The sequence below is a fragment of the Somniosus microcephalus genome, chromosome 9, assembly GCF_052327205.1.
Source record: "Somniosus microcephalus isolate GS21.2 chromosome 9, FLI_Smic_1.0, whole genome shotgun sequence".
NCBI classification, from domain to species: Eukaryota; Metazoa; Chordata; class Chondrichthyes; order Squaliformes; family Somniosidae; genus Somniosus; species Somniosus microcephalus.
In genome coordinates, this window is record NC_140995.1 from 150,283,274 (window position 1) to 150,310,552 (window position 27,279).

At 47.0% G+C, this 27,279-nt stretch overlaps 1 protein-coding gene and 1 pseudogene across 1 annotated transcript; both read left to right on the forward strand.

Moving 5' to 3' along the window:
• Positions 1 to 1,663: 1,663 nt before the first annotated feature.
• Positions 1,664 to 11,579, forward strand: LOC147112764 (calcium homeostasis modulator protein 4-like). The gene is made up of 2 exons (XM_085996233.1): positions 1,664 to 2,262; positions 10,572 to 11,579. Exons 1-2 carry the CDS (start codon positions 1,714 to 1,716, stop codon positions 10,965 to 10,967), a joined length of 945 nt encoding a protein of 314 aa, XP_085852359.1. The 5' UTR covers positions 1,664 to 1,713; the 3' UTR covers positions 10,968 to 11,579.
• Positions 11,580 to 16,723: 5,144 nt separating this feature from the next.
• On the forward strand, positions 16,724 to 19,532 carry LOC147112765 (uncharacterized; annotated as a pseudogene).
• The last annotated feature ends 7,747 nt before the right edge of the window (positions 19,533 to 27,279 follow it).

The window sequence follows — 27,279 nt, forward strand, 5'->3', positions numbered from 1 at the left end:
AGATTGATGGAGATTCTGTTCTACTTGAAAAGCTACTGGTAAATGTAAATTCAGAAATTCCCGAAGGGAAGCAAGTGCTACCCTGGATGGTGAGGGAAATATATTTTTCACTGGCCATTCTCGGCTGTTGCCTTCCAACTCAACAGTAATTGCAGTGAATTGATCTGCACTATAAAAAGTGACATACACCATTTAAATAAATGTTTGTGTTGTTTCTGGTCAGGTTTCTCTCACAGTATAGTGTGATTGTCCAGTTACACATTAAATCATGTCATCAACCTTAACAATTTCATTCTCATCACTCATTCCAGTGGTTCAATTTGCATTCAGTCCCTGAATATAACTAATTTAATTACTGAGCCTGAGACTTTAGGGTGAATTTCTGCGGAGGTTCTCTCACTTGTCCATTGTTAACTTTAATGGAAGAGCTTCAGAAATCCCTGAAACACATTGTAAGCACCACTTACAGTTTGTCAGGGATTCCGCAACTCTCCTGCTGAAGTTGCATAAGATTATAAATCCACCCCTTTACAATTACATTTAAAATCTGCTTCATTTCATGTATTACCTATGCACACACATATTTTATTTGTACCAGTTACTGATACAAAGGTCTATAGATTTGTGACTAAAGTACCAATAATAACATCCCAATTAATGTACTTTTTAAATTATGTTATTGATCGTATTTGTAGATGGAGTCATATTACTCAATGATAATATTATTTAAATATTTATTTGTCACTCATATATAACTTTTATTATATTGTACAGTAAAGATTCAACGCCCACTATGTTAGAATAAAACTCTCATCCATGCCTTTGTTACCTCTAGACTTGACTATTCCAACACATTCCTGGCTGGCTTCCCATCTTCCACCCTCCATAAAATTAAGGTCATCCAAAACTCTGCTGCCCGTATCCTAATTTGCACCAAGTCCCGTTCACCCACCACCCCTGTGCTCATTGACCTACATTGGTACACGGTTAAGCAACGCCTCAATTTTTAAATTCTCATCCTTGTTTACAAATCCCTCCATTGCCTCGTCCCTCCCTATCTCTGTAATCTCCTCCAGCCCGCCCTACAACCCATTGAGAAATCTGCGCTCTTCCAATTCTGGCCTCTTGAGCATCCTCGATTTTAATCGCACTGCCATTGGCGGCTATGCCTTCAGCTGATGAGACCCTAAGGTCTGGAATTGCCTTTCTAAACCTCTCCACCTCTCTACCTCTCTTTCCTCCTTTAAGATGCTCCTTTAAACCTACTTCTTCTGCCCTAATATCCCCTCATGTGGCTCAGTGTCAAATTTTGGCTGATAACACTCCTGTGAAGCGCCTTGGGATATTTTACCACATTAAAGGTGCTATATAAATGCAAGTTTTTGTTGGTGTTGTTGAAGCAGGATTATACTTGAATTAAAAAGTGCAAAAGCATAAGTAGCCATTCAAAAGTTCAGAAGTGGTCAAGTTAGAAATACTAAATGCCTTCTAAAGCACGAAGACAAACTAACATATTTCCAGTCCTCTACTAATTATAGAACATCTTGCAATGGTAATGAGAAGCAAATTGGAGATTTCAACAAAGGAAGTGACACTGCATGGTTATAAGAAGTTGCATTCACTGAGGTCGGCCTTAGAATCGCATCCCTGAATTGAAGGCAACACAGCGCTAATTTATTTGAGGTGGCAAAAGAGGAAAGTCAAGGTTAAAAAATGCCGATTTCTAGTATCTTGTCATTTATCAAAGGCAAACAGAAAACAATTCTATTTTTAGTAATTACACTTGTGACAAGCTTTGGCCAGCAAGCAGTCTCGTTTTTCGCCTTCAATTGCCCATGCAAGCCAACAGTAAGTCTATATTACGGTCTGGCTTTTTTTGCAGTTCCTGCACTGGTGTTGCTGATCCTTGGATACGTCATTAATGATCTGACCTGGAAATTAATAATGAGTTTTAGAACTGGCCCAAATTTGAAGTATAAACGTTTCAAACTAATCTGCTACGTCTTTTTCAACATAACGGGAACAGCCATAATCGCCCCAGTAACTTGGCTGGCAGTTACTCTGCTAAATGGCTTGTATTACAAGTGCGGCATGAGTGAGTTTTTATCAGTTGATAGCTGGAAAGTTTTTGACAATATCAGTCCTCAGGAGCAGAGGGACATTCTGGCTCGCTTTCCCTGTCCTAAAGTCAGCATTAACGAGATAAAAAACATCAGTGAAATAAGAAATGAAGGCAATCGTATTCTTCTGTTCCAGTCCCAGGTATGTGCGGGTGAAAGATTGTTTTCTTCATTTAGTCTTCCAGTTGTGTACTTACTTTGATTTCAGGCAGTAAAAAATGAATGATGACGTTTCATTTTTCTAAAATAATTTAAAAATCTATTTGTTTTCCAGTTATTCATCAAAGTTGTATTTGCCACGTTTATCAAACTTACAATATGAAAGTATGCATTGCGTTACAATGGTGATAAAGGATTATTCATACAAAATACTAAGCATGTTACGTCTTTTAACTTTAGAAAATAGTTCGGTACTCACCAAACTTGCAGATGTAAACATGAAGCCCATTCTCACAAAATGTTTCAATCAGAACAAATTAGAGTGTTGCATCAGAAATATGAAGCTGAATGAAAGGCACAATCCTTTTTGGTATAGTACTGAGCTCTCTCACGCGCTCCAGATTGCTATTAAATATTAATTAACAGTAAAGTCTGAAGTAGATTTCTTCAAGTTTTATTTTGTTGTGATTCTAACCTCTTTCTGTCCATCGTCCCCCAACGTAATGCTGGAAAAAAAAATAATTCCACTACTGTGAGTTTTCCTAAATTACAACAGTGACTACATTTCAAAAACAAATGGCTCTGTAGTCCTTTGGAACACAGGCTCCACAGGCCGAATAGCCTCCTTCTGTGCTGTAACCATTCTATGATTCTATGATCCTGAAGTTGTGAAAGGAGCTATTTAAATGCAAATTCTTTCTTCTTTCTTTAACAGAATGCTGAGGGGTCCCTGTAGTGCTTGTTTACTGCATTGTGATGCAAAAAAATTATAGAAACTGCATTAGAGTATATGGGATATAGATGAAATTTTGTAGGACCCATTTTCCTCTGCTTTGCGCCCAGGAAATGCTCAGTAACCAGGTGTAAAGAAAAGGAAAAAGAGGCAGAGACATGTGATGCTAGATCTTTGTCCACTTAGCACTGCCATGGGATTTACCGGGAGGTATCATTTAAATTGAATATAAATGAGGAGGGAGTGATGTCACAACATTTGCCTGCCTTGTTTGCCTCCCCCTGCTCCCAATGGATGCCCATTATGAAGGGCACATAGAAGACAAAGGTCTTGCACCCTGCCATAGGAGGAGCTGAGACCATGCAGCAAGACCATGGAGGAGTCAAAAAAGTCATTCCCCTTTTTTCATCTCTCTGTTGATCTTTGGGGCTGGAAGCCTTCTGGCTGCTGTTTTGAGACAGTAGCCCAAAGACCCCGCAGCCAGCAGCAGAAATCTAGCACAAAAATCTATAGGGATTTTTACCCCCATTTCCAGCTGCATGGCCCTGCCAGTGGCTGGGTCTTCAACTGGGGTTCATTGGAGCTAGGACAATGACCTGTAGCAAATAGAACTTTGGGTGCACTCCATCAACCAAATGCAGGAAGAAAATCGCTCCCTTAAGTCATACTGTAAAATAGAAATTATAATGCAATGTGGACAGTTTTGGTGTCCATACTTAAGAAAAGACATACTTGCTCTCGAGTCAGTACAAAGAAGGTTCACTCGGTTAATCCCGGGGATGAGGGGATGGACATATGAGGAGAGGTTGAGTAGATTGGGACTCTACTCATTGGAGTTCAGAAGAATGAGAGGCGATCTTATTGAAACATATAAGATTGTGAAGGGGTTGGATCGGGTGGATGCGGGGAGGATGTTCCCGATGATGGGTGAAACTAGAACTAGGGGGCATAGTCTTAGAATAAGGGGCTGCTCTTTCAAAACTGAGATGAGGAGGAACTACTTCACTCAGAGGGTGGTAGGTCCATGGAATATGCTGCCCCAAAAAGCTGTAGAAGCTACATCATTACATAAATTTAAAATAGAAATAGACAGTTTCCTAGAAGTAAAGGGAATAAAGGGTTACGGGGAGCGGGCAGGAATTTGGACATGAGTCTAGGTTTGGATCGGTCATGGCCCTGTGGGTAGCGGAGCGGGCCCAGGGGCCATGTAGCCTGATCCTGCTCCTATTTCGTGTGTCTAATTCTGTTAGATTCAGGAGATGGTTCAGTGCTAGTAGATTGGCAGTTAGGATCAGATCAGCCATGATCTTATTGAATGGTGGAGCAGGCTCGAGGGGCCGATTGGCCTACTCCTGCTCCTATTTCTTATGTTCTTATGTTCTTATAGGGGCTAGAAATTAATTATAGCCAAGCAATGGGTGGTGTCAGTAGAAAAGTTGGAGAATTAGAGTCAGGCGCAAATGCTTTAGACTGCATGCAAAATTTGTCCTCAATAAAATGATTGGAGTCCTAAATTAAGCCTTAAAACCCAAGCTCATTGGCGTTACCCTTAAAGGTTGGACTAATAGCAAGTGCAGTCTAATCGCAACTCACCATTGCCACAGGCTTTTTCACTACTTAAAGGGGAAGTTCATTGATGCTGCAGCACATCATTCTCAGCATTGCTGGCTGTGCAGCTGCCTCAGCAAGTAGAAGCAGAACAAGGAGAAAGAGCTGGAGAACTGAACCAGGTGTGCTCGTGGCAGGTCCATATCCCAAGGCGAGGGTCCACAGATTCTGCGATCAAGCATTAGAGGCATTGGTTTTCACTGTGGAGAGATGAAGGGTGGTGCTCTAGCTGGTAAGTGGCAGGAGGCTCTCACCACAAGTCTTTTGTACCATGTGGAGGGAGGTAGCAGAGCACATCTAGGGCAGCACTGTGGTCCCCAGGACCCACACACAGTGCGGGAAGAAATTTAACAACCTCACTCGGGTGGGCAGGGTGAGTGAATGCTGCAACAAACGCTACATACCACCACCACCTGTACCACAATCTTCACACACTGCCCAAAGCACCACACCCCCAGCACTCATCCACCAACAGTCTGTACCTACCAGCACTCACACCCACATCTCACACCTTGCACACAATGACAGCTATTCAACTATGACAGGCACATCACCCAAACACTTGCCCCCGCACTCAATCACACACTTTCCTGTCTCTTGCAGGCGAAGGTGGCTCACAGCAGGAGGGAGCAGGAGCGCACTGGCAGGGGACAAGATGACACCCAACCACCATGCTGGAAAATCAAGTGCTGCAAATCATTGGGCGCCAGGTGGTGGGTGCCATGGCCACCGGCGACGTTGACACCCCTGGGGAGAACAATGGTATGTTCATTCCTACTCCTTCTTCTCACATCCCACTTCCCCCTCACCCCACAGCTAATCATGCTGTATGCATACATTTCTCCCTGCCCCCCTCTCCTCAACTTAACCCGACTCTTGTGCCTTTATGCTTTCAGATAATCAGCAAGCACCTGAGCAGCCTGTCGCTGAGGTCACGACAGAGAATGGGGCGGGAGGAGAGGAAGAGGAAGAAGACACCGCATCAATGTATCTCTCACCCGCAGACACCAGCTCAGATACTGGCACTACACATTCTTTAGAGGCTAACATAGTAGCGGGATCTGCACAGGGTGATGCACTGGGAATGAGTGGGCTGCAGCAAGGCCTGGGGGAAAGGGTAGCTTCGGGGCCAGCTCCCCGGAGGGTGAGTTCGCGTGCAAGTTCTGCTGCACAGGGCACAGATGAGGACCTCGATGGGGAGGCCTTTAGAAATAGGGTGATGCATATGGAGATGATAGGTACATTGGCAAGGGGGCCCAAGAGCCTCTCGGTTATGGTAAGGAGCGTGGAGGAGTCTGCCTCCAACATTGCACAAGGCTCTGCGCACACCATGGAGCTCATCATTTCCAGTCTGCAAAGGATGGTAGACTCCCAGAGAGACCGTGGCCACCCAGACCTGATGCCGTGTGTGAAGGACGATCTGACAACTTCCATTGCAGCACAGGCGGAAGCGACGCATCATCTTAGTGCTGTAATGCAGTCTATGCTTGGTGGCATCCAATCTCAGACTGCTCTCATGCAGTCTCAGCTTGATGCCATGCAAGCTCTGACTGCTGTCATCGTGGCTGGGTCTACCACCGTCGACCGGGGCTTTCACGGTGTTGCAGCAGGCCAGCAATCTGTGCTGCAACAGATTGCTAGTGATGCTGAGGTGCTGCCCCGGAGGAGTGGCAGTGGGTCAGTGGAGCAGGTACCTGCTGTCCTCTCTCAGGATGACAGCATTCCTGTTCCCACCCCTGCCACTCCGCCATTGCCCTGGTCGCTGCCTGTCATCCAACCAGCCCAGACTGCTGCTGCCCATGCTGAGGTGGTCCAGTCCACAGCCAGGCCTTTCAGGTCCAGAGCTGGTCGAGGATATCCTGCAAGGCCATCTGAAGTGGTGTCTCTCATTTCAGCTTTGTGCTGTAATATGGCCTGCAAGATGGATGGAATGATGGGGATGTGGTGAGCAAGGAGATCTGGGCCTAGAAATTCAGTCGCGTTTGCGCCCACTTATTGGCTATAGAGTGGTTTGCGCTGGAAGTTTTTTAGCGCCCGAAATTCAGTTGGTCCCTAACATCGGCGTTAGCCGGTAGCGCTGCGCCGGCACCGATGACGTCATCGGTGTGCGCAGCGCCCCGGTTCCAATGCTATTCCGTGCCGATGGCCAAATTCAGTTGCGGCCGCCTCGCCCGTAGCGGCCGCAAACAGCGTTTGAAAAACAGTGCCTTGCAGCTCCGAGAGGCCGGCGCATAAAGGTGGAGGGGCGGCCGGCCGCTTTCCCGGTGGCTGCCTGGCCGCACCTCCCTCCCCGGGCTCCTGCACCACCCCCCCGCGGCATTGGTGTCTGACTCCCGCGAGCCCGGCACTTCTCCGTGGTGCCGGGCTCATTTGCCGGGGGAATCCAGCGGTGATCTCACGGCTGCAGGCAGCTCCTCCTTAAGAGAAGGAGGAGGCCTGCAGTACCCCAGCCTGCCGCACCGCATCGGGTGCCGCAGCGGCAGCTGGACGCCTGAAACTGACTTTCATCGCCCCAAACGAGGCGGCCAAACCCTGCAATAGCGCCCGCCTCCGTCTTGGGGCGGCGCAACTGAATTTCAGGCGGGCGCTACGGGAATCCGGGCGAGCGCAAAATTTCGGGCACTAAAGACCTGGCGCGGCGATACCGAATTTTTAGCCCCTGGAGTTTAACTCACTCTGGTGTGAACCTTGTAGTCTGTTTGGAGGAGGTGGCAGAGCTCTGTGACCACCTCCTTGGTGAAGCAGAACCGTCTAATACACTGTTCCTCGCCTAATTGAAGGTAGGAGATGTGCTCTCAGAATTGCTTTGGAGGGTAAGGCTGCCTGGTGAGAGCCCTGATGTCCCTCCTCATCTCTCTATGCACATGTTCCCTTATTTCTCGCTCCCGATGCTCCCTCTGCCATAGATCCTGGAGGGCAAGGTGGCATGCCAGTACAGCCCCCATTAATGTTACCAGGTGTAGCAGTTTGAATCTTTGACGAATAAATGTAGCTACCTTTTAGTTGCCAGAAGACTCCTGATAAAAAAATAACCTTGAAATTACTGAATGAAACTGTTGCAGTGGGTGAAACTAACAAAAAAAAACACTGAAACTGCACTAACCTGACAGCTGTGAGTGATTACTGATGATCCCTTTAAATAATGTCCCTGGAGCTGGCTTCCTGGTACTGCACACCAGTTATCCCTGTCAGTGTTTACTCCAGGCGGTGAGGTAAGTGGCGAGAATCAATTTAGCAAATCGGGCGGTCAGTGAGCATTACACGTTCACTGACGTCACGATCTACCTGGCGTTGACGTTCCCGGTGATACCTCTTACCGGTGCTGCTACGGGATGGGGGCTGGATTTGGCGTGCGGTGCTGGATTTGCCTCACCCCGGTGATACTGGTCTAGCACTCCATTAGCACCATCTACTGGCGCTAACGGGAGGTGCTAAGGGGATGAATTCTTCACCCTCGGATTTTTATTTCAAGTTTGCAATATCTGTTGTTATATGGTGTGTGGTGCAGATTTAATTTCAGTCTAACTGCGATCTCTATGTAACAAAACCTTCATTATTCCTTTCAAGTATAGCAATTCTGACTGTTTTAGCTGTTCCTACATTTGTACTGAAAAAAGCCAAATCACATGATTTTGCTTCAATATGCAACCTTGTGTTGTAAATATATTTTATGTAATACATTTCTAAAGGTATAACAAAATCAGGAACTACATTGCAGAGGTTGCTGTCAGGGTTCCAGCTGCGCTTCCCTCTGCTGGCCGCCAGTGGGCGGTTTAGGATGCCTCAGTACTCTGTTGCCATGCCTCACCTGTGTCTCATCAGAGTAATCAGGCCTGTCAGTTAAGCTGGCTATTTCCAGCCCCAGTGTCTTCTGGGTAATCAGGCCTGTTATTTAAGCTGACCATTTCCGGCCTCCAGTGCTCAGTCTTGAGTTCGCATGCCTGCAAGTTACAGCTCTCTGTTCGTCCTGTGTTTGGTAAATCTTCTGGAGCAGCTTCTTCTGGGTTTTGCTCTGTCTTGGGTCTCAGCCTGTATTTTGGGAAACCTTCTGGAGAAGCTTCTTTTGGGTTTTGTTCCATCTCGGGTCTCACCCTGTGTTTGGGGAGCCTTCTGAAGAAGCATCTTTTGAGTTTTACGCCATCTCAAGTCTCTGGTTGTCTGTCTGCGCTTGGGTCCATCACCGTACCATAACAGTTGCCTTAAAAACGTTCAAATTGTAATTTTAGCACATATCCTTGGACTTTTGAATACTAGTCACCATTGTAACATAGCAAACATGGCAGCCAAGCTGCACAGAGCAAGGTCCCACAAACAGCAATGAGATAACAACCAGATAATCTGCTTTAGTGATGTTGGTTGAGGGATAAATACTGGGCAGGACACCGGGGAAAACTCCCCTGCTCGTCTTCGAAATAGTGCCATAGGATCTTTTACGTCCACCTGAAAAGGAAGACGGGGCCTCGGTTTAATGTCTAATCTGAAAGATAGTGCAGCACTCCCTTAGTACTGTACTGGAGTGTCGACATAAATTTTGCGCTCAAGTCTCTTTACAAGTATATAATTTTTCTATATTGCTATTGGCATCACTATTAATTCATACAGTATTTGTTGTAGAAGAATAATTTGTTAAATCATAGATGCCCACCTCAGGCTCCAGATTTTGTTGCTAGATTACAGAAAACTGACATGCTCCAACTTGGGCCTCTTATTGTGCTCCATCCCTGCTCCAGCTTCCCCATTGCCTAGCTGCTCTGTTTCTGGGCCGAGTGGTGCATTGCTTGCACAAATGCATTGCTCCCCAGGAATGTTTAATAACTTTCCAACTATATCATGGACAAATTCTCATTAACCTTTGAGAAAAGTTTCTGGATTTTTTAATCTTCAGTTGGCAATAAATCGTCATTCTATTAAAAATCTGGGGGGAAAAATTGAGTCTCGCCCCCTTTCGGGCGCTAACTTTGCCGGAGCGGCCCCGCAACTGAAATTCATCGGTAGCGCCCCAAGAGGGAAGCGGGGCGCTGCACTCCTGCAGGCCTTCCTCCCCTTCTTAAAGGGGAGGGGTCTAGCGCAATGTGACCTGGGGCCCAGCTGGGCCACCAGGGATCGGAGTGCCGGCAAAAGAGTCCGGCACTCCAGAGCAGTGCTGGGCTCACGGAGAGCAGCCGGCACTCCGCGTGGGGGCTGCTGAGGAGGCCGGGTACGGCAACGAGGGCAGGTGCTGGCAGGTGGCCAGCAACAAAAATGGCCACCCAGCACCTCGCCTTTAATTAGCACCGCCCTGGCCACGGGTAGGCCCCCCTGAACCCGTCGGACATAGCGTCTGGTGGTAAGTCAGGGGGCGATACCAAAGATCGCAGCCGGGGCGCGAGTGGGGCGCTGCGCACGGTGATGACGTCATCGACAGCGGCACAGCGCTGCGGGGCGCTAATGGTTATAGCCGCCGCTAACCTCCAGCTGAATTTCATGGGAGGAGTTGGCAGTGCCGCGCCCGGGTGCTAGTTGCTTTGCGCCCCGTTAGCGCCCTCTTTGATAATTGCGAGAAGACCTCACAGAGGCATATAGTGAATGGTACAGAAAAGTTAAATCTGAAACGTTATTTCAAATTAAAACCTGGCAGTAAGACAAGTTTAAATTCGAGAAATGCAAATGTAGATCTGATGGCAGCAGCAACTTCTTCACACAAAAGGGTAGATCTTGGCTTTGTGTGATAGTGTAAAACGGTTAGCGCCCATTTTACACTATTGCGCAGAGTCAAAATTACCCCCAAAAAGTATTCAACTGACACAATCAAATCAATCATCCATTTTACACACCACCTAATTTAACTTTCCATTGGAGCTGATTGCATCAGTTCTCCGCCAGATGAGTTAGGTTAAAGTAACCCCCACAAATTGACCACAAATTCTTTCAGATAAATCAAATGTTTCTAACTTTTTCTCTTTTTATCATAGGTGGTTGGTTGGATTTTAATTGCTTGTGTGACTATTGTTGCTTTTCTGACTGTCTGTATTCCAAGATGTTGCTCGCCTCTCAGTTATCTGCACCTAAGCTACTGGGCAGAGTATCTAGAAAATGAAGATAGACTCTTTCAAGAGATGATTAAAAAACATTCTGAACTGTACGCTTTGAAGCACATCAAGAAGTTCTTTGGGTTTACAGCAGAGGAGAAACAAGTGAAGAAAATCCGTTTGCCTACCGAAGCAGACTGGAAAATGATCTCAGGCATTAATGTGTTCACTAACATGGAGCATGACCGCTATCAGTACAGCCTCCTGCACACGTGGGCTGATAAATCAACTGCAGATGGTAATTTTATGCCAGTAGATGATGTGGTGTTTGAAGCATAAAAAATTTGAAGCTCAAGGCAACGGCGCGAAACTTAACAAAAGAAACCTGCATAACAAGATAACCCCCACAGAGACAGCATGACTGTCAGGGTAAACAAACCCATCGAAAACCCATTGAAACTCACCATTGAAACTCAGAGCCATTAAAAGGTGTTAACTAAATGATTAACTTAATCAAGAAATGGCACCAGCCTTTACGGACAGACACATGGGTAAGGAAAGCCAATTAAGAGCTTCCATGAAACTAAGACCCAATCCTGGGGTTTTAGCAATTTATACTAGAGACAATGGATGTTGAAAGATATAAAAGAAGGAACCCAAAAGCTCTCTTTCTCTCTCTCTCGCTTTCTCTCTCTCTTGATGACCACACGGAAAAGCAGGAAGCCCCCCTCTCCAGACCAGACCAAGAAGCAAGGAAGAAGGCTCCGTGCATTGCCTGACTGAGAGGGAAGTATAAGTCTGTTTAAATCTGTAACCCATTGCCTTACCTGTTGTAATCAAGTAGAGTCCATAGGATACCAGTAGGCTATTGTTTTGTCCAATAGGCTATGTGCATGTGTGTGTGTTTAATAAACTTATTCCAAATTGTTTCAAAAGAATTAGACTTGCTGTCAATTTAATGCTAGTCAAAATAAGAAGCTTACAAAACTGGGGGCTGGTCCGGTATCTGCCAAGAGGCTTTAGATCATTCTTTTAAACAATTGGAAATTTTGGGAGTTGCGATTATAACCTGTGGTGCAAAGTTTAAAAGTAAATTTAAAAGACACAGGATGAAGGGATCGGGGGCATTAAAAAAGCCAGCAAAAGACGTAGCTGTAGCCTACGATGAGAAAATACACGAAATGGTGTCCATAAGGGACTTACAAGAGTTACGGGCATGATGCATCTGTAAGGGCCAACATGCATCCTTTTGGGGAGCTCGTGGCATTTATCCAGGAAAGATTAGGTGAGGGAAAGCTAAGACCCAAACAAGCAAATGGTCTCTTGGCATTTGGGGCACATTACTGTGCTTGGAGAGATGAGGAATTAATGAGGCAGGATGCAAAAGAGATTTGAGATTTAAAGGGAGAGATACAAGATTTAAAAGAACTAAAAGTCAAAGAGATTCAACTAAAAGAGATTCAAAGTATGAAAGAACAGAAAGAAGAAGGCATCCAGCTTGTTAGGCAGTTAAAGGAGGGAGAAATCCAGCATTTGAGACAAGAAATTAATTGATTAATCCACAGTATCAGGCAACTAGAAAGAGGAGCTGAGCAGGCAGCTTCGTTGCTACAGCAAAAAGCCTCTCAAATTTAAATGCTGGAGCAGCCAATGCTGCAGCAAATGAAACCAGATTAGATTTCAAGAAATATAAATTGGCAAACCTGGGGCTCTGGCAGGGAGTAGAAGACGTTAGGGGAGCGTTAAGGGAAGCAATTAAGAAGCCACATAGGGAGGCAGAACACTCCCGGTGCCAGCTAGAAATAGTGCAGCTAATGAGTAAATAAGGGCAGCAACAGGCTTTAGTATCCGCAGTAACATGGACAAATGAGCTGAATTCCAGAGGTGAGGTGAGAGTGACTGCCCTTGACATCAAGGCAGCATTTGACCGAGTGTGGCATCAAGGAGCCCTAGTAAAACTGAAGTCAATGGGAATCAGAAGGAAAACACTCCACTGGCTGGAGTCATACCTAGCACAAAGGAAGATAGTTGTGGTGATTGAAGGTCAATCATCACAGCCCCAGGACATCACTGTAGGAGTTCCTCAGGGCAGTGTCCTAGGCCCAACCATCTTCAGCTGCTTCATCAATGACCTTCCCTCCAACATAAGGTCAGAAATGGGGATGTTCACTGATGACTGCATAGTGTTCAGTGCCATTCACAACTCCTCAGATAATGAAGCAGTCCATGCCCGCATGCAACAAGACCTGGACGACGTTCAGACTTGGGCTGATAAGTGGCAGGTAACATTCGCGCCACAGACGTGCCAGGCAATGACTATCACCAACAAGTGAGAGTCTGACCACCTCCCCTTGACATTCAACGGCATTACCATCGCCGAATCCCCGGCAATCAACATCCTGAGGGTCACCATTGACCAGAAACTTAACTGGACCAGCCACATAAATACTGTGGCAACAAAAGCAGGTCAGAGGCTAGGTATTCTGCGGTGAGTGTCTCACCTCCTGACTCCCCAAAGCCTTTCCACCATCTACAAGGCACAAGGAGTGTGATGGAATACTCTCCACTTGCCTGGATGAGTGCAGCTGCAACAACACTCAAGAAGCTTGACACCATCCAGGACAAAGCAGCCCACTTGATTGGCACCCCATCCACCACCTTAAACATTCACTCCCTCCACCACCGGCGTACCGTGGCTGCAGTGTGTACCATCTACAAGATGCACTGCAGCAACTCGCTAAGGCTTCTTCGGCAGCACCTCCCAAACCCACGACTTATTCCACCTAGAAAGACAAGGGCAGCAGGCGCATGGGAACACCACCACCTCCAAGTTCTCCTCCAAGTCACACACCATCCTGACTTAGAAATATATCGCCGATCCTTCATCGTCGCTGGGTCAAAATCCTGGAGCTCCCTACCTAACAGCACTGTGGAAGTACCTTCACCACACGGACTGCAGTGGTTCAAGAAGGCAGCTCACCACCACCTTCTCAAGGGCAACTAGGGATGAGCAATAAATGCTGGCCTTGCCAGCGACACCTAGATCCCATAAGCGAATAAAAAAAAAAACAGGGAGCCATAACAACAGAAGAGGTCGAGGGGAAGACAGATTGGGAAGAGGAAGGCAGTTAGTATAATGCACAGGAAGGCGGTGCAGGATGGGATACCTTGGAGACACAAGGGCCAACAGTAGCATTAGTAACCACCTCTTTATGGCGTAATGTGCATGGTCACATCACTAGTAACCATACCGACTCACAGCCCATATCTTGTGCTGACGCCACGGCGTGAAGCCACGAGTTGGAGCCCATTAATGATGGGAACGACCCACTGGTAGTTAATAGGAGGTGGGCAGATTTCAGAAGGGGTCATCCCAAGTTAGAAGAGGGAGACTTAACACGAGTCCTCCTCTTGGCCTGTTCCACTTCTTTAAAGAATAATCTGCCAGACGCGATCCTCCAGCGTGGCACAGCGAGCGATGCAGTGGTTACCGAGATCCTAAACCATTTAGGGATCCAAAACTTAAACTTAGCGGCTATACTTAGTCAGACCAAACAGTGCCCAGATGAGACCCCTAGAGCCTTCAGTAATCGTCTGTACGATATCTATGAACATACCCAGAACCAGGCACCCACAAATGCTGCAGCAGGAAAGAATCAGGAACAATTCAAAACGATGTTCCTGACCCAACTCCACTCTTTAATTAAAATCACCCCAGGCATAGCAGTGAGGCCCACCGATCAGTGGACAGATATAGAGACTAACGTATAAAGAGCCTGGGAGATGGTAAAAGACCAGTCACCACCCACCGCAAAGAAACCAGTGTCAGCGGTGGAGGGATCTAGGTACTACCCCTTTAGGGGACAGTGCTTTAATTGTAAGAAAGAAGGTCACCTAGCAAAACACTGCAGGAGACCCAGACAGGCACCGGACCATGATGCAACACATAGATAGCTCCTGAGGGATGAACTCAAACCCTCTGGAATGGAACAACAATTGGCTCAGTTAGTTACACTTCTAAAAAAAAGGACAAATCCAAGCCCTCTGGGACGGATCAATGATTGGACCAGTTGATAACCCTCATGAAAGCCCAAATTATCACGGGGGGGATGCAAAAATCATTTACGCAATCGCCAATGCACACCCATTGGGAATGCAAAATCCTTTCATCAATGCACACCCATTGGAGGGGCCCCTCCAAGGATCCATCCTATGATGGGGTTTGGCCCCCAAAGATTGGTCGGAAGTGGGGTTCCGACACGATGGTAGCGGGAGACCAGTAGTCTTTGTTGTCTTAAAAGGAGGCTGGCAACAGATTATGCTTATAGATACTGGCTCAACCGTTACCATCACCCACATCCCATACCCTGAACGCCATGCAGCGGCAGGCAAGGGTTGTATGGCCCTTAAAGGGATTAATGGTGATATAACCACCGTGTATAAAGGGAAGGCCTCTGAACTTCAGTTGGGAGGCCTCACCTGTGAGGTCCCAGCACCGATGCTGATGACCAACCCAGACGGAAGGGGAATTTTAGGGACTGATGTGTTGGATAAGTATGGCGCGGTAATAAATTACAATCGGGACTGTGTTTGGATGGGGTTGAGAAATAATGCAAGAGTGATAGAAACTTCAGATGCTCACTCGGTTTTTGCCATTAAAAAGCCATCCAAGTATGACCCTCCGGGGAGTGAAAATGAAGCTGTGGCAAAACTAATTCAGGAGCACCTAGCAGTGTTTGCCACGTGCAAGCACGATTGTGGAAAAATGGCAGGCGAAGAGTCTATTGAGGGACCACCCCCCCCGCCACCTCCCCCACTTATTCACTAAACAGTACCCCATTCTAAGGGAGAGTCACCCTTACATCCGAGACACCATAAAATCCCTAGTCGAGCAGGGTGTTGTTAGGACAGACACTTTCACAACCAATTCACTTACATGGCCAGTTAAAAAGCCTGATAGCAGCTGGCGACTGACTATTGATTACAGAAAGTTAAATTCTGTAACGCCAGCCTGCTCACCGCTAGTAAGAGAAGCTCCCACCATATTATCTCAAATTCCTGCTGGTTCGAAGTACTTCTCGACCCTCAACATCGCCAATGGATTCTGGAGTATCCCTGTTAAAAGGGAGGACCAGTACAAATTCGCGTTCACATTTCAGGACCAGAACTACACCTGGACATGCCTGCCTCAGGGGTTCCACAATGCCCCCACGATCTTCCACAAAAGAGTGGCTGCAGTTTTAAAAGACTTTTCCCGCCCTACCTGCTTGCTACAGTACGTAGATGATCTACTGCTGGCAACCGATAGCATGGAGGAGCATCTGTCCCTTTTGCACAAACTGTTGACATTGTTGGCTCAGGCGGGACTAAAGGTGAATCCCTGTAAGGCTCAGTTGGCAAAAGAACGGGTCAGCTTTCTAGGGGTGTCCATTTCTCCAGAGGGATCATCCCCCGACTCCCACAAGGTGGAGATAATACAGCGACTACCATTACCCACTTCCAAAACAGCCCTACGATTATTCTTGGGTTTGGTGGGGTACTAAAGGAACTTTATCCCAGGCTTTGCAGAGTGCGCAAAGCCCCTGTATGATTTGATAAAACTGCAGGGTGATGACATACGCCCGGCATGGACTGATGCTCACACCCAGTCCGTGGCCAAATTAAAAACTGCAGTGATACAGGCCGCATGTCTGATTCCTCCAGATCCCACGCAGCCCTTCCATTTGGAGGTTGGGGCCACAGAACAAAGCCTCACCGCAGTTCTGTGCCAAACGCGAACTGATCAACTACAGCCCATTGCATATGTGTCTCAAATCCTGCAGGGGGCAGAAAAGACGTATACCACGTGTGAGCGCCACCTGCTGGCTGTCTTCTGGGCGGTACATCATTTTACCTTTATTTCTGGGCTACAAGCGACCATCCTTCACAGTGCTTACACGCCTCTGAACCTACTGATGAAACCTGGAGATTCGCTAGTTTCCTCACAGCGCCTCAGCAAATGGACACTGGAATTTATGGAAATAGACATTGGTATCATTTCCAAACCCACCACATTGCTGCCACAATTTCTGGTTTATGAGGGGGAACCACATGAATGTCCGCTATCCCTGATTAACTTTGAGACCCATCCTGTGCAGAAAGAGCCCATACAGGGAGCACCAGATGTCTATATCGATGGGTCCTCATATCACATCGAGGGATCCCCCCACACAAGGTATGCTGTGGTATTGCCAGAGAGAGCCATCCAGTGACGATGCAACTGACAGTCCTCACACTATGCAGAAATCTCCGCACCTCTAACCGCCGTGAAAGAAACCTCAGATAGACACGTGAATATTTGGTCCGATAGTGCCTATGCTATAAACACCATGCTCTCCTTGCCCCTATACCACAAAATTGACTACTGTACAATAGACGGTAAGGCCCTGGTCCATAGGCCCTGGTTATGCCTGCTCTGGTCATACCTTGAACAGCGATCCCAGCCCTGCTTCATAGGAAAGGTAGCAGCCCATAGAAAAGGGGGTCCACATAGTGAGGGAAATTCCAGAGCAGAAGACAGAGCAGCCAAGGACACTGCGATTGATGGGAAGATAGTGGATATAGTTGTTGAGCTCTGCAATGCCGTTAGCAAGGGCTCCCCAACAGATCACCTAGATTTAAAATCCCTGCAGCAGCAATACTGGCCATACGCTGTTGTAAGCGCCTGGCACGAGGAAGACAGACCCCTTCCTCAACCCACAGCCTGGGCCCCCAATACCATTCTAGGCACTGCCCCTGACTCAGCGGAGCAGTTGCTGATGTTCAACAGAAAGCCACACGCCTGCCCGGTGGTGTGTGTTCCACCAGAGGTGGGTCAGGAACTGCTCTCCCTCCTTCACTCCCACCCCACGGCCGGGCACTATTCGGCCCTGGTAACCTTCTATAAGGTAGCATCGACAGCTTGGTGGCCTTCCATGAGGGAAACAATCAACCTATATGTGGCACGATGCCTACCGTGCCTGCAGCACAATCCTCCCATGTGCACTAACCGAGCCTTGCTTCAAAGCGTGCCCCCACCTCAAGGGCCATGGACTCACCTCCAGATAGACTTAATTGGGCCACCTCCACAGGCGCAAGGCAATTTTCGGCATGCCCTAGTGGTGGTGGATCAATTCACTAAATGGATCAAAGCATTGCCCTACCGCTCCAACACCGCAATCACGGCAGCCAAAACACGATTAAATCATGTGTTTTGTAGGTGGGGAGTACCGGTACAAGTGGACAGTGATTAAGGTTTGCAATTTACCGGTAAGATTTTTACCCACCTGCAGGAAATGTTGGGGATAAAATACAAACTACATATTGCTCACCACCCCCAGTCGTCCAGAGGGGTCGAAAGGGGGAACAGGACCCGCAAGTTAATTTTTTTTTAATTGTGTGCGGACCACCCCACTCAATGGGCTAACAGGCTGCCAATGTGCTTAATGGCAATGAGGTCCACACCTCATAAAACAACAGGAGTCTCACCATATCAGGCCATGACAGGGAGAATCATGAGAACACCAGGCCAGCTAACACGAATGGGGATGAGCCTCTTGACAATGGAACCATGTAGTTGCAAATGGCTGGAACAAATGGTGGATCACACCGATCAGATGAATTGATTTGTGGCCACGAAATTGGGGAAGTCAAAAAGATAAATTAAAAGATACTTTCACAAGAAGGTACGTCCCTTTGAGTATCAGGTGGGGGATACCGTAATGATTCCAAATTATGGGAAAAAGAAGCATGCCTTTGAGCCCAGGTGGTGAGGACCGCATATGATTATAGACCGATTGAACCCCGCAGTTTAATTGATTCAGTTACCAGGGAAAAAGGGCGTTAAGTACAAGAAATGGTATCATATTAACCAGTTAAAAACTGCCAAAGAGTAAATACTACATTGATCTTGTTTCCCACAGGACCATGATACGGATACAGATGACACAGAACAATGCTATAAACAGCAGAGCTATACAAAAGCTAGGAGCCAGCCCATGGTGGGAAACAATGTATAATGTAGGACAACACCCCTGGCTCAGAACCCTCTCAATACTTATGATACTGGCACAAGCCATAATTGTAGTGGCGGGGATCACCATGATCTGCTACCTGAGAAAACTCCTTAGGAAACTGAACCACCATATGCGAGCCCTGAGGAGATAAACCAAATGAGGGGTCAATAAGGATATTTCCTCCTCAAGGCGGGGAATCAAAATATATGTTTTGTATGTGTGATGGACTCGAGACTACTAATATAAGATGTATATAATAAAGATGAATTTGATGTGTATGGATGTCCCTGCTCAAGGCAATGGCGCAAAACTTAACAAACGAAACCTGCATAACAGGATAACCCCCCACAGAGACATCATCGAAAACCCATTGAAAATCCATCGAAACTCACCATCGAAACTCAAGAGCCATTAAAAGGTGTTAACAAACAATTAACTTAATCAAGAAATGGCACCAGCCACTGCAGACAGACACATGTTCAAAGGAAAGCCAATCAAGAACTGCCATGAAACTAAGACCCAATCCTGGGGACTTAGCAATTTAGATTAGAGACAATGGACTTAAAAAGATATAAAATAAGGAACCCAAAGGCTCTCGCTCTCCCTCTGGATGACCACGTGGAAAAGCAGGAAGCCCTCCCTCTACAGACCAGACCAAGAAGCAAGGAAAAAGGCCACATGCATTGCTTGACTCAGGGAAGTAAATCTAACCTATTACCTTACCTGTTGTAATCGAGTAGAGTCCTTAGAATACCAGTAGGCTATTGTTTTGATGTGCATGACTGTGTGTATTTAATGAACTTATTCCAAATTGTTTCAAAAGAATTGGTCTTGCTGTCAATTTAATGCCAGTTGAAATAAAAAGCTTACAAAATGCAACAACTTTGCTGTTGTAGGTATGGGATAACATTGATCACATCTACTGCCCTTCTGACTGTTCAAGCTGACACCCATCTGCAGTGTGGCATGAATGGAATTATTTCAGGCCACTTCGACTGCGCGCTTGGAAGATTGTTACCTCAAATGAAATCTATAGGAAGGGGATGGGAAATATTTATGCCCCCTCATCCTGGTCCTCATAATTGGGGGAGCAGCAGCCACGTGGCTCACCACATATCTCCCTGAAAAGAGGAGTAGGAGGAGGACGGGGGAAGCCTTGCATGCCCTGTTGTGACCAATACAGCATCCCTCCAGTTCACTGCTGCCCGTCAACCAGGGTATGCACACTGCCATGCCACACTACCATAAGCTTACTCTTTGGCCATAGGTGACCACCATAAGGCTCTGTAATTGCAGGCGACGCTTGTCCAATGTCACACTTCATCTCTGCTAGACCCTCTTATTTCCTATCACTTTTACCATCAGCATTACAAATGTAAGTTGCCCTGAGCCCTCAATGCGCTTTTGCCATTTCCCAGAACACATAGGCCACACAATTAACTGTTTGACATAATTTATCTTTAACACATGACAAAATATACCAACAACAGTCAGAAAAAAAAGAAACATCACCCAAGTGAGTCCCCTTGTGACTATAGGTGCTTAATCTTTCTCTTACGCGTGCTTCTATGTGGTGCTTCCCCTGTGGCTTCAGCAGATGTAGAGGCATCTTGCTGACTAGGATGCTGCACCTGCTTAGATGCCTTTGGCGGGCATCCTCTGGGTTTGTGAGCCTGGGAGGGCTCTTCAACAGTCTGCTCTTCCTGCGGCTGCGCAGGACTGAAACGGCCATCTCAGCTGTCTTTGCAAAGTGGGCCTCTGACCGAGGGCTCCGCAGTGGCATGGTCGTGTGAGCGCTTTGAGAGGAGCCCACACTTCCTTCTGTCCAGCCAACAACATCCCTCTCATGGATCAGCCGCAGCTCAGTGCTGGCAAGTGGCAGGAGAGCACCTTGCTGCATTTCAGGGGGGCCATGAGGACCCGTATCTGTACTGGCAATCCTCAAAAGGACATCCATGAAGCTCTGATCTCTCTGCTCAATAGCTGCCCATCGCTCCTCCAGAGATGTCATTCTATTCTGAACAGTCACCATGGTTTACTGACTCTGGTGACTTATTTCCTCCATGGCTGTAGCCATCCTTTCCACTGAGGTAGCCATCCTTTCCACGGAGGTTGCCATTCTATCCATGGTGGTGCGTTCATGCGCCATTGCCTCCACCACGGCAGTGCTGATGTTAGAGATGGACACCTCAATTTTCTCCACACTCACACTAATCCTGGAGGCAAACCCTTCCAGAGATACCTGCACTTGTTCCTGTATTTCATGAACTGCTCTTTTTCTGGATGGCCCCAGAGGCACAGCGTCTGCATGCAGCTCAGCAGAGCTAGGAGAGTCCTGTGACCTCTGAGGAGGATCCTCCACTGCTGTTGCTGTCTCCACCATCTGCTGATGCTCACTTCTGCACAGTGATAGACCAGGTGGCAACACTACTCTAACTCGCGATGGCCCCACTGAGGTGTGTGTTGCTGTGCTGGTGCTGGGTGTGCTGAGTCCTGGTGATGCTACTCCCTCAGAGGCTTCAGGTTCCTCTGAGGAGATGTCCAGGTCTTTATCCTGGATTGTGCGGAGGGGGGCGCTCGATGGTCCTGTGGGAGAGTAAAGGCTTGAATTAGACATCTGGTATTGATGTAGCAGACACATCCTTTTGAGCAGATGATACAAAGCGATTCTCTTTGAACATCATATTGCATTGCTTTCTGAGAGGGATGAAAATCTATTATGTCACCAGCTTCCTCTAGTGTGCCCATCTCTCCATCGCCCACTTCCAGGTCTCGCCACCTCCAACAATCTTGTTTGCTGCCTCCTCAGCTCTGGTCAATGTTGTGAGGGAAGCTGTTCCTCCTCCAGTCATTGCTCTCTCCCTCTTATTGCGGGCTATCTTTTCCTGCAAGGAGGGACACAATTGGTGTTTCAGCCACAGTGATGGAGTGAGTGCGATTAATCCCTACCATAGAAGATTTGAGTGAGACGAAGATGGGGTAAGGTGCCAAGAGGAAGGCAGCTCCCTGTGCATTGTTAGTTGTTGTGAAGTAAGATATTAAAATTGGGCATAACAGGGCATAACAAACAGGATTCAATTGCAGCCACAGAATGTTTAAAGATGACGAGTACGAATTACTTGTATGTTTAATTGCAGAAATGACTCTACCAGTTTGGAGAGATGAAACTTACAAAAGGAGACACTGGTATGACTCATTTCCAGGAAACTGAACCTTACAGAGGCAGAAGGAGTATGACTCGTCTCTGGAGAAACAGAACTTAGTAGGGGCCAGAAGGGGTATGACTCATTTCCAAGAAATCAGCAGACCAGTATGACTCATTCATGGGGAAACGAAAATTATCCTATATGTTACTCTGTAAGAATAAGACACTCCCAGATAGTGATTAATGTATAAACTTTTAAATCGATTGGATCTCTGAGGAGGTATGGCTTGCAAAATGTGTATAACTGTGTGGACTTTGAGAGGCTCATTGGAGTTTTGGTCTTGCGTAGGGACGCAAGTTCTCCCCAGGCCTGAATAAACCATTTTGACTTCAATTATCGGGTCTGTCTTTCTTGCAACAAGCCGGTGACGTCGACCTTGTATTTCACTTGGTCCGCACTTTGGGGGCTTACAACAGTTGTCACTGCATGACAGTGAGAGTGAGTCTAAGAGGTGCACAGGCAGGATGCTGAAGTGATTCAGTGCAGAGACAGAGATGGATAGGAAAGGCTGCAAGGGAAGTAAGAGTAAGGTGGAATGTGAAGGAGGCAGCTTCTAAAGCAGAATGCAGGTGATGAGAAGAGAAGGGAAGCAGAGTGAAGGCAAGTGAGATGGGATACTCACTTTTGATGTTCTCACAAGATCGTTAAACCTTTTCCGGCACTGGATCCATGAGCGTGCATAAATGCACCTTGCGCTCACCTCCTGAGTTGACTCACCGGCGGCAGCTGCAGAGAGAGTGGCCCTGGGTGGAGACTGAGCGCAGAGATCGAGGATTTAAAGAGCGGGAGAGCGAGCGAGGCCCAGACTCACCGGCAGCAGCAGCGGCCCTGGGTGGAGCCTGAGCGAGGACACTGAGGATTTAAGCAGCGGGAGAGCGAGCGAGACCCAGACTCACCAGCAGCAGCCCTGGGTGGGAGCCCTGAGTGCAGTTTAAAGAGTACTGCGAGTTGGGAATTGGTTCTTACTTTACACCAAGGAAAGAGTCTGAGAGCGGGAGCAGTCAAACAACAACTGCGAAACCACTAAAGTGACGTCACAACCAGGGGAAGGAGCTGATTGGTAAGTAGGACCTGGTGAGTATTTCTACAGTCCAGTCATTGAAGTAAAAGTAAGGTCTCTAGTTTAGAGTAAGTAGTGTTTAAAGGGAAGTAAGGTCCCTAATGTATTTAATATTCTTTAATTTAAAGGAAGTAAAGGGAGTAAATTAAGGGTAGGACATGGCAGGGCAGCCCGGCAGCATGGAGTGCTCCTCCTGTGCTATGTGGGAAGTCAGGGACACTTTCGGTGTCCAGGGCGAACACGTGCAGGAAGTGTCTTCAGCTGCAGCTACTCGAAATCCGCGTTTTGGAGCTGGAGCTGTAGCTGAAGTCACTGTGGCACATCTGCGAAGCTGAGATCTTCTTGGATAGCACATTTAACGAGGTGGTCACACCGCAGATAAAGAGTGCACAGGCAGACAGGGAATGGGTGACTGCCAGACAGAGTAAAAGAACTAGGAAGGTAGTGCAGGAGTCCCCTGGGTCCATCTCCCTCTCCAACAGATTTTCCACTTTGGATACTGATGGGGGAGATGGTTTCTCGGGGGAATGCAGCAAGAGCCAAGTCCATGGCACTACGAGTGGCTCAGCTGCACGGGAGGGAAAAGAGTGGGAGCGCAATAGTGATAGGGGATTCTATCGTAAGGGGAACAGATAGATGTTTCTGTGACCGCAGACATGACTCCAGGATGGTATGTTGCCTCCCTGGTGCCAGGGACAAGGATGTCACTGAACGACTGCAGGGCATTCTGAAGGGGGAGGGTGAACAGTCAGAGGTCGTGGTTCACATTGGTATCAACGACATGGGTAGAAAGTGTAAGATTCACAAAATTCAACAGATTCCCCAAAACCAGGAAGATTACCCTAAAGAAGGGATTTTTGGACTGTTAATAAACCATGTCAGAATGGTATAAGAATATTGGGCCTAAAAGGGGCTTAAAGTCAAAACCCCAGGATTTTGGTTATTTTAAAAGGGCATGTTCAGGCCTGTGAAAGGCTGCGACAAAGGGATTGGGATGGGCCTCTGTAAAACGAGCAGTTTGGATATTGGCATAAGCCAAACTTTCTGGGAATGTTTTGGACTGTCTTAGTCGTTTTACATAATGATAAAAGACCAGCGGAAGTGCCATTCCCGCCAAAAACTACAGAGCCATCCAAAGTATGCATAATGCAGAACATGCCACTGACCAACAAAAGGGACCCTGACCCCAGCAAGAAAAGACAAATCTTACTAATCAAACCAGAGATTAAATAGTCATTTAAAGCCAATTTAGGTTTCGATGGACCATCCCGAAACTAATTCACACCAACTTAAACCAATTAAGATAGCTGGGACCAGCTCGAAACCCGTTAAAAGAATTCAAAACCTATTAATGTTAACGAGCCCGCCAAAAATGACAATGGGCCAGAGAAGATTTGGCGGGCAGATAAGCAAGGCCTCAAACGGTATAATTGGGACCTGCTTTTTCAGTTGGTTAGTGAGTTGATTCGTTCGGTCAAGGAGTTCGGTTCAGTACAGTCGAGAAGAAGAGAGCAGTTCGGTTTCGGTCCGTTCGATACAGCACGGCTCGTGTAGAAGAAAAGAAGAAGAGGACTTCAAAAGCCACGTCAAGTCACAGAAGTATCAGGAGTCTGAGCCAGGAGAAGACATCATCAAATGCCTCGTGGCAACCAAAGGCCCCAAGAAACAAAACAACCGAAAATATTACCAGCAACTAAGTAATATTGGGCCACCGTGACCGACAAGAAACAAACCTGGAAGAAACCGATGATTCGCAAGTTTATTTCCACTCTACAAACTATTCTGACTTACCCCTGGGTAATATTTGATGGAAAGACTCTAAACCCTATTTCTGACCAAAAGAAATTGGGTCCTTGCCTGATAGATCCAATACGCACCCGACCACATCAGCGGACACGCGGAGACTGAAACAGCAACGCAGGTGAAGTCTTCTACCGCGTCCGGGGTACGGCAGGCCCCAACCGCCACATCTAGAGAACCCCGAAATCGCGAACCTCTATAACTGTCAAAAGAAGACGTTTGGTGAGCATTTTCCCTGGTCCTCTGGAGTCCAACTTAGTTAGTGTAATGGGATCGGGAGGGGTGAAGTATTCTGTCTATTGTTATTCTCCCTTGTATATTCCAAAGTGTTCCCCCCTTTTAGAGTGATAAGATTGTTGTGTTGTGTATATTTTCTTGTCTCAAATAAAATCCAAGTTCTTTCACCAACTCAATTGTCTGCTGCAATTTCATTATGACCCCCAAATAAGTTCAAGGTCTAGAACCAAGGGAGTGGGAGCGATTTGAACCGCTCACGCATCAGAGGTGAAGCTGAACACACACACCACCCCCTACAAAGAGGGATGAGGTCCTGCAACAAGAATTTAGGGAGCTAGGTAGCAGATTAAAAAGCAGGACCTCAAAGGTTGTAATCTTTGGATTACTCCTGGTGCCACGTGCTAGTGAGTATAGGAATAAGAGGATAGAGCAGATGAATGCGTGGCTAAAGAGTTGGTGCAGGAGGGAGGGCTTTCATTTCCTGGATCACTGGGTCTGCTTCTGGGGAAGGTGGGACCTGTACAAGTCGGATGGGTTGCACCTGAACCGAAACGGGACCAACATCCTTGCGGGGCGGTTTGCTGGTGCTGTTGGGGGGGTTTAAACTAAGTTGGCAGGGTGATGGGATACGGAGTGGAGCTATAGTGGGGGTGATGCACAGCCAAATATAGAGGAAAAAACAAGTCAGCCTGGAAGGCAGAAAAAATATGTAATGGCACAAGGGAGTATAGCAAGGCTGGATGGCATTTATTTTAATGCAAGGAGTCTTGCGAGTAAGGCAGATGAATTGAAGGTGTTGATGAACACATGGGAGTATGATATTGTTGCTATCACAGAGACATGGTTGAGAGAGGGGCAGGACTGGCAGCTCAATATTCCAGGGTATTGAATCTTCAGGCGAGACAGAGGGGGGTGTCGCAATATTAATCAAGGAGTCAATTACTGCTGTAAGGAGGGATGATATCTTAGCAAGTTTCTCTAATGAGGCCATATGGGTAGAACTTAAAAACAAAAAGGGGGCAAGCACTTTGCTGGGAGTGTACTATAGGCCCCCAAACAGTCAGGAGGAGATAGAGGAACAGATATGTAGGCAAATCTCAGAGAAGTGCAGAAATAATAGGGTAATAATAGTAGGGGATTTCAACTTCCCCAATATTAACTGGGATAGTCAGAGTCTAAGACTTAGAGGGTGCGGAATTCTTAAAGTGCATCCAGGAGAGCTTTTTCAGCCAGCATGTAGAAAGTCCTACAAGAGAGGGGGCGGTACTGGACCTAATTCTAGGGAATGTAGCCGGGCAGTAGGAGAGCATTTTGGTGACAGTGACCGTAATTCAGTGAGATTTAAGGTAGTCATGGAAAAGGACAAAGATGGACCGGAAATAAAGGTTCTAAATTGGGGGAAGGCAATTTTAATATTGTTGGATCCGTGATTCTGAGGGTATGCTGTTTTTCAATAACCACACGGATGCTGTAACTTAACAATTAAACAGGTATTTACTGGAGGAGGGTAGTCTCAAGACTGGGGGTACAGAGGCATGCGCAAAGCTTATATACAGGTGTGGTCACTGCCGGTACTACAGTATACAGGAGCTGTAAAAGTAGTTCTGTCGTAAAGGCACATACACTACAATTCCTCCCCTTTTAGATTAGCAGTACCCCTAATATTCAAACAACAATTAACACTTTAACATGTACATTAAACAACAATATTCCATTTATAGATTCAGTCTTTGGGGCGGCTTCCTGACCCTTTCAGGATAGCGCCTTTCTTGAGGTTCTTGTTCTTGGTGCAGAGGCGATTCTGACCCCTTTTCATTGGGTAGTTCATCGGGTTCCACTGTTACTGGTTCTGAGGTAGATGCTACTGGTATGTCGGATTCATCCCCAGGTACTCGAGACATGGGGTTGACGCGTTCCTGTGACGCTAAGATCTGATCGGCGTGGCGTCTCACAATGTTCTCCCCGACATCCACTGTGTACATTAATGGCCCCTGCCTTGTGCATATCGTTCCGGGTTGCCATTTCTCTGTTTGATAGTCACGGGCCAAGACTGGTTGCCCTACATTGAAGCTCCTTGTCGGCTTCTCATTGATGTGCTGGAATTGTTTGTCCTCAACATTTCTTCGCACATTTGGTCTGAGCAAGTCCAGACAAGATCTCAACCTTCGGTTAAAGAACATCATGGCCGGGGTCTGGTTGGTAACTGCATGTGTCGCGTTTCGGTAGGCTAATAAGAAATTGTCCATCTTATGCTGTAGTGGAATTTCATCATCGCACATGGCCTTTATCGCCTTCTTAAAGGTTTGTACGAACCT